Source organism: Rattus norvegicus, chromosome 10, assembly GCF_036323735.1.
Source record: "Rattus norvegicus strain BN/NHsdMcwi chromosome 10, GRCr8, whole genome shotgun sequence".
Lineage (NCBI taxonomy): Eukaryota > Metazoa > Chordata > Mammalia > Rodentia > Muridae > Rattus > Rattus norvegicus.
In genome coordinates this window covers 18,232,387-18,245,136 of record NC_086028.1, presented here as the reverse complement: position 1 = coordinate 18,245,136, position 12,750 = coordinate 18,232,387, and the positions used below count along the sequence as shown (strand labels likewise).

The following is a 12,750-nucleotide window of genomic DNA, read 5'->3' as shown; positions in this document are numbered from 1 at the left end:
TGCCAAGTGAGCATTACCATGGCTACATGGAAATAGGAATATTGGTGTGCTTTGGTTGGTAGTCTTAAGTAAAACAGTATTCAGGTAGGGTTTATATACAGTTATGGTATTCAGTTAGCATTGAATACATCAGAAGAGGTAAGAATATTGAAGTCTTAATGGAAGGAGAGGTCTAAGATTCTAATTTGAAACAACTTTTGTCTAAAGTTAAAACTAGGTGGAGGGAACACCATGAGAGAGGCTGGCTGTCCTGTTTTATGTAAGATGTTTCTGCCTGCTTGCTAACTTGTGAAAAATGTTAACATATAAGGTGGAAGTATATGAAACAAAAAGGCAAAGAAAATCCATGTATCTCAAAGCTTATTAATCCTGATTCCTAGGTAGCCAGCTGCTGACTGATGTGTAACTTGTGTTTGTGCGTTGCAAGCTATTGATGTAAACTTCAGAGCTCAGTAAAGGCAGTTTATCCTGGAGTATAGGCAATGTAAAATGAAGAGTAGCTTGTTTATAGTGTTCTCAAAGCACATTAAGGAATTACTAAAGCATTTTTTTAAGTTATGGGGCTAAAAGTGGGGTTTGGGTTCCAGAAATAGAGGGTTAAATTGCAGGCTATCAGAATTTGATGCCTTGGAGACTTCAAAGTTTTGCTGTATTAATTAGAAGTGCCTGTTTTTTGACGGGGCAGGGTGGTGTTTTTCATGTTTTCTCCATGTAATAGCCCTGGTTGCCCTTTACCAGGCTGGCCTGATTCACAGATCTCTTGCCTCTGCCTGCACAGTGCTGAGATAAAAGGTGCGTGCCACCATCCCTGACTTTAGTAGTCAAGCATGGGGTGATTGTAGCAGCAAATGACTCACCGGATTCCACTGGAAGGGGAAAGAGTCTTGTCCTATTAGAGGTGGGGAGATTTCCTAAGAGGTGATGTTTGTCAAAACTGAGTGATTAAAATGAGTGTAAACCTTTAACAAAGAATGTTGTCTACCTGCTTCCTTAGGAAGGCCTGTTTACAAGACACTACTGTCCCTGGTAATGCCTACCTGTCTTGAACACACATGAAATATTCCTTTAGCTGGCTGCATCTACCTTGGTCTTAGCTACATGTTTTTATTCAGAATACTGGTTAAAAGAAAAGTCTAGCATCTAAATTGCTAGGTCTTGGGTCACCTGGGGGGTTTGTGTGGTTTGTGCACTCACATGTATGTGTAATATGTGTTAACAGTCAACATGTGGGAGTCAAGATAATGGGTAGATTATTTCCTGCCATTATGTGAGTTTCAGCAAATCCTATGGATTCATCTCACTGTCACTCTGCACCCCTCCCCCCCAGGTTTTTTTTTCTATTTTGTTTAAACTGGGGTAACTTAGGACTGACAACACAGTAGGACTTCAAACAGTGGAGTGAGTTTCAACATTTCAAAAGTCACTGATAAATATGTATCGGTAACAAACTGGGCTTCAGGGTATAATTGTGAGTGACCTAAGTGGCTAAAGTCAACATAACTTTCAATGCTATAACTGGAATGGTGGTCTGGTTTCTACATGAAGTTGAGATGAGAAGATTGGAATTATAGCTATTGTCAGCTAGTCTTTGGTTGTCTTTGTCATGTCTATAGTTAGCTATATTTTGCTGGCAAGGAAGAACATTCGAGTCTAGGATTTGATTTTTAAAGAACTATGTATGTCACAAGTATGCAGGTACACAAGTCCTCAACTGCTGAGCCAGCTCTATAGCCCTCATCCCTTTGAGATAGTGTCTAATGTAGCACCCGGCTGGACCCAAACATAAGCCTGAACAGATCCTGCAGCTTCTACCTCTGGAGTGGCAGGCCTTACATTATAGATCTGTACACTTTTATCCTATTATTTAGTGAGTATTGGGAATTGAACTGTGAGTCTCTCCAAACTATATCCCCAGCACCCTGAACTTTTGATTCTTGAATGTTCTCAGAACACTACTGGATTTTTGGGGTTTGGGGCTGTCTCGTGTGATGACTGAGGTCACCAAACCATTGTAGGTGGGACATTGCATTACCCATTGCATTCAAAAGTAGTAAAAAATACTAGTAAAATGCACAGAGGAAAAGGAAGAAATTATTCTTAGAAGATAGATGAAACATGTCAGCAGATACATGTGCTGAGTGGCAGTCTGTAAAGAAAACCAAGGGCTTTTTGGTTCATCCCTATTTGTGGTTTGTCGTTTCACTCTGAATTTGTTCATTCCAGAATTTAGGAAGTTATAATAACTTTGCAAGGCTAGTTCAGGCAGCCAGACAAACGACATAAAATCAACTTCGCTTCATGCAAGAACTATCTCAAAACACTCGATTTTTGCAAAGGTTTTCAGGATTTGTTTTTAATACTGTCCCTTTAGCCTCAACTTTGAAAAAACTGAAAGTAGCTTACAGGGAGGTCTGGTACTTGGAACAAATACTACTATGTTTCTATAACTTCAGGAATAACACCACTGAGCAGCACCTTCACTGTATGCTCCAGCGAAAGGGGAATAGCAACCACAGCTACGGACAAGGCTTTTAAACCAAATAATCCGAATTCCTGAGTTTTGCATTTTGAGCTCGTTCTCTAGTTTCTTGCCCACTGTGACCTGTTAGTTTTAGCATCAGTCCAAAGCAGAACTTGGCTGACCTAGGCTCTAGACAGAATGAGGCAGGCCTCTGACAACAATATCTACATTTTGGGGTTAATAGGAGGACAGAAAAAGTTCAGGGTTGGTGATCAAGGGCAGGAAAACAAGCTGCTTAGTGTGTGAACTGAAGAGGGCCTGGAGTGAGCGCTGACCAGAGTCCTGGCTACTCCCAGTCAGGGAGTCAGTCAGGGCCGAGGTTACAGCGACACTTTTGAGCCGCTAGGTGGTAGTCGTGTGCTTCCAAAACCCGGGTCACAGCAGAGAACGCAGCTGGAATCCTTAGAACCGACCTTAGAGTCCCAGAGCAGGGGTGGGGAGAGAGACGCCCCCAAGACTTTCCCATCTCCCATGGCAGGGACAAGAACAGAAAAAGGCTTTACTACTGTAGTCACCCCACGGTGGTGGTGGTGGTGGTGGTGGTGGTGGTGGTGGTGGTGGTGGTGGGTGCAGTGGTGGTGTAGTGGTGGGTGCAGTGGTGGTGTAGTGGTTGTGGTGGTGGTGGTGGTGGTGGTGGTGGTGGTGGTGGTGGTGGTGGTGGTGGTGGTGGTGGGTGTCTGGGAAAAGCCACTATCTCGAGTGGCCTAAGGGTAAGGGTAAACACGACTCCTTTCAGTTGAGTCAACCTCACCGGGCGGGCCTTGTTTGTCCTCCTCTTGCTTCCGAACACTAGTGGATGTGAATACGAACAGCAAATGTGAGGGAGGGAGGACGGACCCTTTGCACCTAATTGCATTCTTTGGGAACTCCGCCTGTCCCATTCGGCCAATATTAGCCTTGTGGCGCAGAGCTCCGACGGCTTCCAGAGCTCACCAGCTCCAGCTTCGTGGGTTCTGCCCGGCTGAACGGCCAGTCCCATAGCCGACAGTCTTGAGTGCCTCCCCTCCAACCCTGCGCCGCCAGAAGGAGGAGGCAGTGGAGAGGCCGCGGCAGGCAGGCGAGCAGGCAGGGCCGGCTTTGATGTGGGCGCGGCGCACCCAGCCGCGCTGAGCGCCCGTCCGGCCGCGCCCCGAGGGGGGAGCCCCCGGGCCCCGCATCCTCATTGTGCCGGCGCGGGCCCGGGCCCGCCCCTGGCCCCCCGCCCCCTCGCCGCCCGCGCGTAGAAAACGCCCCGGCCGCCGCCAGCGGTGGGAGGCGGCGATGTGCACGGCCGGAGAGACACGGAGGAGGAGACATGAGCCGGCGGGCGCCCAGACGGAGCGGCCGTGACGCGTTCGCACTGCAGATGCGCGCCCCAGCCTCGGAGCGCTGACCCCGGTCCCGCCAGCCTCGCGCCCCGGCCGCGGCGCCTCAGCCGCAGTCCCCGCCGTGCATGCTGCCCCTGGACTGAACCGGCTGCCCACGTCCCGCGAACGCCCAGACGGCCCTCCCGTCCGCCCGCTTCAGTCCAGCTTCCCCGCACCGGCCGGGCGCCTCCCGCACCGCGGTCGCCCCACAGCCCCCGCGCCGGCTCGGAGGGCGCAGCGCTCGGGAGGAGCCGCGCGGGGCGCTGATGCCGCAGGGCGCGCCGCGGAGCGCCCCGGAGCAGCAGAGTCTGCAGAAGCAGCCGGCGAGGAGGGAGCAGCAGCAGCAGCGGCGGCGGCGGCGGCGGCGGCGGCGGAGGCGCCCGGTCCCGGCCGCGGGGAGCGGACATGTGCAGGCTGGGCTAGGAGCCGCCGCCTCCCCCCCCGCCCCGCGATGTATTCAGCGCCCTCCGCCTGCACTTGCCTGTAAGCACCCACCCGGTTCTGGCCACCCTGCCTGGATGCCTGTCCCTGTGCGTGTGGCTGTCTGTCTGCCCGCCCGACTTTCTGCCTGCATGTCTGTCTGTCCATCTGCGGTCCCTCCTCTGATCCCACTGACCTCTCCCTCTTTCTCCTGCAGGTGTTTACACTTTCTACTGCTGTGCTTCCAGGTTCAGGTACGTGGGCTCCTGAGAGTCGTGTCCTGTCCCCCCTCCCAACCCCCCCGCCAACCTCAGCGCGCTCTTCTTCGAGGTGCGGGCTGACCCCCCTTCCCGGGACCGCGCCCCCTCTCGGTGCCCCACCCCTCCTGGGCAACAAGCCCAGTGCACCTGTTCCCAGGGCGCGGAAGGGCGGCTTCGCGCGCGTCCTGCGCTGTCGGTGTCAGGCCAAGGGCTAGGAGCTACTGCTTGAGCCAGTGCGGACTGTCGCGGCCTCGGCTGGCCTCGGTAGGGAGATCCCCCAGAGCCGGAGGGCTCAGCCGGAGTGATGTGTGGGACTCCAACCCCCGAGCACAGCTGGCGAGGTAGGGACCTAGAGGTTTTTATGCCAACTGTCCCTTTACAGCCTGCTTGTCCCTGCAGACAAAAAGGTTGTTTTCAGCTGAGTGGATTTTGAGTCCAGAGAGAGAGCTTTAGTTGTAAATTACTCTGTGGGTGGGAGGAGAGAGGGAGAGGGAGAGGGAGAGGGAGAGGGAGAGGGAGAGGGAGAGGGAGAGGGAGAGGGAGAGGGAGAGAGAGAGAGAGAGAGAGAGAGAGAGAGAGAGAGAGAGAGAGAGAGAGAGAGAGGAGAGAGAGAGAGACTGACTGCTCCCTATCCTGCTGCGTTCTGCTCCACATGTCCTTGCCCAAGGTGGTGCAGCCCAGGGCTTGTTCCCTGCTTGGTCCCGGTTCGCTCTCTGTGAATCAGAAAAGGACTTGGCGCTCAGCCTGGAAAGCACTTGCTAAAATCTGATCTGTTACTTCAGCAGCTTTCAGACTCGGGAAGGTCTTGGCACACAGACAGTTGGAATGCTCTGGCTTCCAAAGCCGTGGAAATGAAGGAAAGGGGGGGGGGGGTAGGGAGTCGACTTCAGCCCCGATTAGAACCAGACCAGGGCTGCCTCAGCATGGTGTGTGTGGGGCGGGTGGGAGGGGTGGCAGTAGACTAGGAAACACCAGCTGCCCAATACCTCTACCTACCTACCTACAGCTACAAGGGAGGGGACGCTGAATAAACTGGACATAGGCCAAAAGAGGATTATCTGTCCCCTCCCCCTCTCCGTGAAAGGCAGGTGCCCTTGCAGGGCTAATGGGAAGATGCTTGGTTGTAGCCTTCTGAGTTCTGGAGATGCCTGGAGACAGCCCTGTGTACCGGCTAGAGTTGATCCTCTCTTCCTTTCTGGTACAAGGAATCTTGTCTGTGTCTCTGGGCTGTGGTTCCTAGTTTGATCATGACTGTTCCTTGGGACAGGCATGAAACTCAGGGCAACCAGTTGAGACTCTGGGCTGGAAGGATAGATGGATGGACAGACTGATGACTCTTTCCTTCTATTGGCTAGGCTGGGGTCCCCAGTGACTTCTTGAATCAATACAACTGGAGTCAGTAACTTAACGCTGGCTGTTTGCCCAAGCAGATGTGACCCTATGTGGTGAGGGGGTGGGGGACAGGGTGTGGGAATGGTCGATGTTAGAGAAAAGGCCAGTGCCAGGCATAGGCTGCCTAGTCTGTCTGCAGCTGAGTTCCCAAGCAGAAGGCAGGTTCCAGGGTCACTCCAGGGGGTCTGCTTGTCTGGCTGGGCTGAGCTTGGGGCAGGAGCTGAGGAAATGGATGTGGAGGCAGAAAGGAGCCTTTGGGTCTTACTGCCCAATCCCACGCTTGCTTGCTGCTTTCGGTTCTTCTTTAAGTAGGGCCGGGGAGGGGCTGCCGGGTGGTCTTTGTGTTCTCTGATGGGAGTGTGTGTGAGGGAAGGGGTCTGGACTCTGCTTCCACCTCCACCTCCTGGCCAGAACTAAGCCAGCATCTTTAAGAAAGATCTGGGTGGTCTGCTTGGGTTAGGTCAAGAGGCAGGATCCATGTAGGTGAGGGAGCCTTGTCTTTTCCACCCCCCTTCCTTTTGCCCCTTTGTCCCCTCCAGCCTCTAGACATCTGACCTGCATTGGGCTGGCGTCTTTAAACCCCTGGTTTCTATCCTTGGGACCAGCTAGGGGTCTTCGTGAAGATCACTCAGAAAACAGTGCTCGAATCTGGTATGTCTGGAAGAGAATTCATTCATAGCAATCCTTAGACTTTTTTTTTTTTTTTAAACCAAGATTCCTAAAAGGTAAATAAACCACCAGGGGGAACAATTAGTGGGCTCATGTTTACTTTTACAGTTTATAGACCATGGAGTGGCCCTTAGTGGTAGAGACCAGGATGGCTTCAAAGGTGTGGGTTACCGAGGGAGTCTGCAGTCTGAACCCTGCAGGGGCAAGTTTGCGTGATGCTGTGGAAGTAGGTGCAGTCCTGGGCAGGGTGCACAGGGGCGCCTACAGTTGGAACGCCTCTGGTGTAAGAAGAGCAGAAGGCCATCCTATGTGGAGGAGGGGCCCCGGGCTTGGAAATAGGTGATTTTTGTAGGGGTTTTTGTTTCCTCATTTGTGAAAAGTGGCCGATAAGCAGAAGTTGCCAGAAGACATGTTGCTGATTGTCAATCTCCCCACCCCCACCCCCAGCGAGGCATCTTGGCTAACTGAAAAAACAATTTACTTCTATCCTTACTGTTTTAGGGATTGGTGCAGTCTTAGCAATGGAATTTCTGGGTGCCTCCCCTCCTCCCAGCCTTCAGTCGCCAGGCCCCAAATGGATTTCCCTCACTAAGACAGGTTTCCATGAATACACTCAATGTAGATACTGTCCTCCGCCCACCACCAGTGTGGTGAGCCCCGCCCTCACCCACTGGCCACCCTGGGAAGCGGGAAGCTGGGAATTTAATAAAACCCCTTCATCCTTTCTCCACACGACTCAGAACACCACAGATAGCTCAAATCGGAAGAATTTTAAAAATTTCCGCGGGGAGCAGGCAGCGTGACCAGTAAATTGCTTTTCTGCACTTGGCTAAGCTCTGACAATGACACCGGGCCCGGCTTTTCACGGAGCTCCGCCGGCACCTGCCGGACATTGTTCCTGCCGCCAGGCTCCACTAGGTCCTTGCCTTCCTCAGACAAGCTAGCAGAAGGTCAGCCAGTGCTGGGAGAGAGGGGGAGGGCTTCCTCCAGTCTCTTATCCCTCCTGCCAGCTCCTTGTTCTTCCCACAGAGCTACTTCCTGTCTCCCCGGGAGGTGTTGAAGTTTGCAGTTCCCTTCATACTCCTGACTGACCACCCACACCTAGCATCCTCGCTGAAGCTTAGGCCCTTCCTTTAGGCTGGCCAGGTTGGAGAGGCTAGGGGACAGTGTCCTTTGGGACAAGAGGAGAATAGAAAGCTGTCCTGTTGGATGGCACTTGTAATATCTCAAAGCAACATCGTTCATTGGTCCATTCTCCTGAGTTTCCATTCAACACTTAGCCTGCTTCTCTTTGGCCCTGGGAGAGACCTAGACAGTCCCCTGGCCTTAGAAGAGAACACTGTCAGATGCTCTGGCGTTGTGGCAACCCTTCCGCTTTCTGGGAAGAGACTTGCCTAGGTGCAAGAGAGGAAGCTAATCTTAGCCTTCCGGCTTTCTACAAGGAAGTCAGGTAGGATGGGGTCATATTCCTGCTCCACACAGAGAGAAAGAAGATACAGAGCTAGCCAGGAAAGGATTTGTTCAGGGTCATGGCTCCAAGCCAAGAACTGGATTTAAGACCTTGTGTTAGTTCTATCTCTTCTAGAAGGAACCCTCAAGTTTGCTAGCAGGGAAAAGAGTCTCAGGAAGCATGCTGGGGGGTCTTTATTGGGAAGTCTTGTGTAAATTCTCATGAGGTTAGGTGACTCTAGTTGAGGACAGCTCCCTCCCTGCCCCTGTCAGGAGGCTCCACTCCCGGGGGTGGGGGTGGGGGTGGGGGTGGGGGGGATGGTGGTGGTGGTGGGGGAGTGCTGATCTTCTAGCACCCCAGAGCTAGAGGTGGATGCTGTGTGTGTGTGGGGGGGGGTGGGGGTTGAATGTCATAGAAGACTTAATGCTTTCTCCAAGCCTCCTTCCCAAGGCAGAGAGAGGGGAGGGGTGGGGCACCCTGCCAGCATTCCTGCAGCCAGGGAAGGTCACCCACTTGCTTTGAGATAAGAAGGTGGATTCTTTAAATTTCTTGTGGTTGGCACAGCCAGTGTTAGTGGGCTGGGGGGCAGTCTGTCATAGTCACAGGTGTAGCCTCCTCCCTGTGCTAGGACAGCTCTGGGGTTCTGCAGGTCTCCAGAGGGAGGCTGAAATGGAACCCGGAGGAGGTCTATCCCCAGTAGAACTTTGTCCTGTATCCAGGTGCTACACAGGGGTGCTGGGCCCCAGGCTGCTGACAACAACAGCTCAAGCCCGTCATTTTCACTGGGTGTCTGTCGTGCGCTAGCCAGGTTCTAACACACGACCAACTTGAGATTAGGCAATTCTGAGGAGCAAGAGCTTCAGCAGCTCACAGTAACTGCCTTTGGTCACACAGTGCAAGGAAAGCAACTCTGGCTGCCTGACTCCAGGGCCCAAGCTAAAAGGTGTTTTAAGGGCTTTCGATTAATACAGCCTGGTTCAAACTGTGGATCTGCCTTCTGTTTGCTGTGTGACCTTGGGACAAGTTACTTAACCTCTCTGGGGCTTAACTTCTGTAAGGGTGAAATGGCAAAAACAAAACAAAAAGAAACAAAACAAAACAAAAAACCACCCCCCCCATAGCAAACAAAAACTCCAATGAAATATTCCCTGTCTTCTAAGGGGAGGAAATAGATGACAGTTCTGGGCTTGGCTGCTGTGTCTCTGGTTCTAGGAGGAGTCTCTGCTGCCTCTGTTGCCTGGTGTGTGTGTGTGTGTGTGTGTGTGTGTGTGTGTGTGTGTGTGTGTGTGTGTGTGTGTTCAACAAGGCAACAAGAGCTGTTCTGATGAACCTGTATGTGTCCTGTGTGTGACTTTAAGGCTGCTGGCAGACCACTGGGAAATACTGGGCATACTGACATCTATCCCCATAGGCCAGGGCAGGGGCCAGGGCAGGAGGAGAGGCACGTGACTTTAGGATGAGCTTAGATCTGTTGTTACACCGTGGGCCTGAGTATGAATTTGTTCTGGAACAAAAGAGGGTATGCAGCTCTGCAGGCTGTGGTCTGACTGGCTGGTAGTTCTTTCTTTTTAAATATTTATTTATTTCAAATATGAGTATTCTGGATCGGATCACATTACAGATGGTTGTGAGTCACCATGTAGTAGGTGGGAATTGAACTCAGGACCTTTGGGAGAGCAGTCAGTGCTCTTAACCACTGAGCCATCTCTCCAGGCCCCCTGGCTGGTAGTTCTTATGCTCTAACATCTAAGTGACATTTAAAATGTTGCCCTGTTGATGACGGAGCCAGAGACACTGCACTGGTCAGCTCAGGGTTGCATGATGAGTCTCTACCTTGGCTCAATTAACCCTGGACCTTTGTTCTACTTCACTGGTTCCCAACCTATGGATCGTGACCCCTTGGACAAACTTCTGTCTCTAAAAATATTTACATTACAGTTCATAACAGTGGCAAGATTACAGTTATGAAGTAGCAACAAAATTATTTCCTGGTTGGGGGTCACCACTACATAAGGAACCATGTTAAAGGGTGTAGCATTAGGAAGATTGAGAGCCACTGCTCTGCTGGGTCTATCCAGCTGGGTAGGAGCAGGCCACCAAAAGCTTCTGCAGGGCCTCATGCACAGAGAGGCTCAAGTTTCAGTTCTGTAGCTCTTCAGCCCATGACCTGTGGCCTTCACCCTCCCGCTCCTCTGTTTTCCCTATATCTGTAAAGTGAGGTAATGTGAAGGGTTAGTGAGAACTAAATGAATAAGAATTATTATACAGAGAATGGCCAACACCTGTCAAATAACTGAGTGACTGTGTCAGGATGCTGTGTCCTAGTACACCATATGCTGTCACGTGCTCGAGAAAGCGAGGAAAGGCTCCTTGGGTGAGTGACAGTGGGAGCTCTGGTCTGTGGGTAGTGCAGGTCTGAAACTAGGCCCAGGCATCTTATTCCACATTCAGGTTGCATGGCTTTGGGCAAGACCCTGGACATCTTGGAGTCACTGCTTCCTCATCATGTATAAACAGTGACTAATTATACGACTCCTAAGGCTTTGCATGGAGACACCCACTTGTAACTTGACTTTGGGGAGACTGAGGCAGGATGGTGACTCAGCCTGGGGTTTAGGTTAGTCAGATGGGGAGAACCTATTTCAAAAGTTGAATGACTACCGCAGACTCCTCAAGCATTCTCCACATAGGAGTGATGAAGGTCATAGCTTGGATGACATATGCAGTAGACACTCAACTATGGCACCAGTCTTAACTAGTTGGACATTTATGGCATACCTCCTGTATCCTGCCCCTAGGCTGGGTCTGCTCATCAAGGCTTCAGCTTCCGACAGTGTGCTATCCGAGGAGGTCACTAGTACTTTGGTTTTCCTCCTCTTCCTCCTCCTCCCCCTCTTCCTCCTCTTCTTCCTCCTCTTCCTCTTCCTCCTCCTCTTCCTCCTCCTCTTCCTCCTCCTCCCCCCACCTTTTGGCTTGGAATCTCGTAGCACTAGTCTACTGTCTTTGACCACCTGCCTTCTTTGCTGGAATTTGCAGGGACAGGAAAGAGCCGGGGGTCAGCTCTCAGTCCACTGGTCACACCCTGTCTTGGGGCACTCACTAGCTGTATTGATAGAGAGGATGGATTGACCCCTCTGTTATCATTATTTAAGGAAGCACCAGGATACAGGCTCGCCCTTGGGGATGCTGGGAGGAGGACTTTGGTCCCTGGGGGAGCCCTTGGCACAGAGCCAGGTTCTTTGCAGATGTTAAGTAAATGAGAGCCTCGACTCTCAGCTGTGGTGTCTTGAGGCCTGCTTGTCCACCAAGTTTGCATGTATTTCTAGAAATCTAGGGGACAGCAGACCCCTGCTGCAGCCCTTGGGTACTGACTGGACTCTCAGTTTAGTGAACAAAGGGTTTGGGGGTCTGGATGTGGACCTGAATTCCTGTGCTTGCTGCCCCTAGGCCAGGTACTGGGCCCCTAAGGGTTCATACCTGTATCCCAGCCCACAAGTAATGGTAACTGAGGGATGGGGCTGGAGGGTAGAACTTGAAGGACAATGGGTTCTATGATGAAGGACTCTGAGACTGGATCTCGGCCAAGAGCAGCTGGCCAGATGGGGAGTGTGCCGTGAACCTGTGTGTGTGTGTGTGTGTGTGTGTGTGTAGGCTTGCACGTGTGTTTGTAAGATTTCTGAGGCACTTGGAGCAGGCTACCTGAAGGAGGGAACAGCATTGTCTGTTCAATGTAAACTCATTGCGTTTGCTGGAATGTCATGCTCAGAACTGGGCTGACGGAAGAGGTCCTCATGGACACAACAAACACCAGAAAAAAAAAAACTTGTTTGCCATCTGGGCTTCATGACTACGGGGGCCCGGGGCCTCAGCGAGATGGAGTGATGTTGAGATGCTGGCAGGGGGAAGGGAAAGGGAAAAAGATCTCAGTTCACACAAGTCCTGTCCCTGTCCTGGCTATATCCAGGATTGAGTATCTGCTCCATATTGACGATCTGTATGGAGACGGCTGATGTATGGGGAGAAGGAGGCTGGAGCTTGGGCCCAGCCCCCATTCTGCAGTGCCCCACCCATGCTGATGGCTTGGTGCTGCCAATCAATACATTGATAGCCCTGGGAGCTTAATGGACAGGCTGGGGGTGGGGAAAGGTCCTCTGTGGCCTCACTTTCTATCCAGGCTGTGGTGGGTGTGGGGAGCACGAGGAGAGAGGCCAATGTGCTTGAGCTGATGGGAGGATGGAGCATGGGAGGGACTGTGAGGGGTGCGCCTTGTTCCCCTTCGTGTGAAGCAGGGCAATTGGAGGGACTAATGCTTCAGAGCTGAATGTGTTCAGATCTTGGCTCTGCTGTGTCCTTCCTGTGCACCTTAGCAAGTCCCTTGTCCTCTCTGTGCCTCCCCATGTAATGGGAGCACAGGGGAGTACAGTTTACACTTGCTCAGGTTGGGTAAGGAAGAGGCCGATGGCCCCCCAGGCAGTGTTTAGTGCATGTCCAGGAATTCAGAGCCAATGTGAGTTTCACTCTTGATGTAACTGGCAGCTGACTCCGGGCTGGAGTCCAGGCCGCCCTTGAGGAGGCATTTGGAGGGCTGCCTTTTGGAGTGGAGGAGGCTGACTTTACTGGGGTCCATTCTTAGATGGCCTAAAGTCTTGGGTTTGAACCCAGAATTTGGAAGAGCTCTAAAAGCCCCGTCTC

At 52.1% G+C, this 12,750-nt stretch overlaps 1 protein-coding gene across 5 annotated transcripts in view; it reads left to right on the top strand.

Moving 5' to 3' along the window:
- The first annotated feature begins 3,207 nt into the window (after window positions 1–3,207).
- Fgf18 (fibroblast growth factor 18) overlaps window positions 3,208–12,750 on the top strand; it is a 31,690-nt gene continuing 22,147 nt past the window's right edge. The window contains exons 1-2 of one of the 5 annotated variants that reach the window (XM_039085733.2): window positions 3,208–4,350; window positions 4,505–4,541. In XM_039085733.2, coding sequence (XP_038941661.1) covers window positions 4,319–4,350; window positions 4,505–4,541 — 69 coding nt within the window. In that variant the 5' untranslated portion in view covers window positions 3,208–4,318. Of the gene's footprint in view, window positions 4,351–4,504; window positions 4,542–4,643; window positions 4,889–12,750 lie in introns of those variants that run through there. The other 4 variants (XR_005489768.2, XM_039085735.2, NM_019199.2 and 1 more) reach the window with 4 other exon arrangements.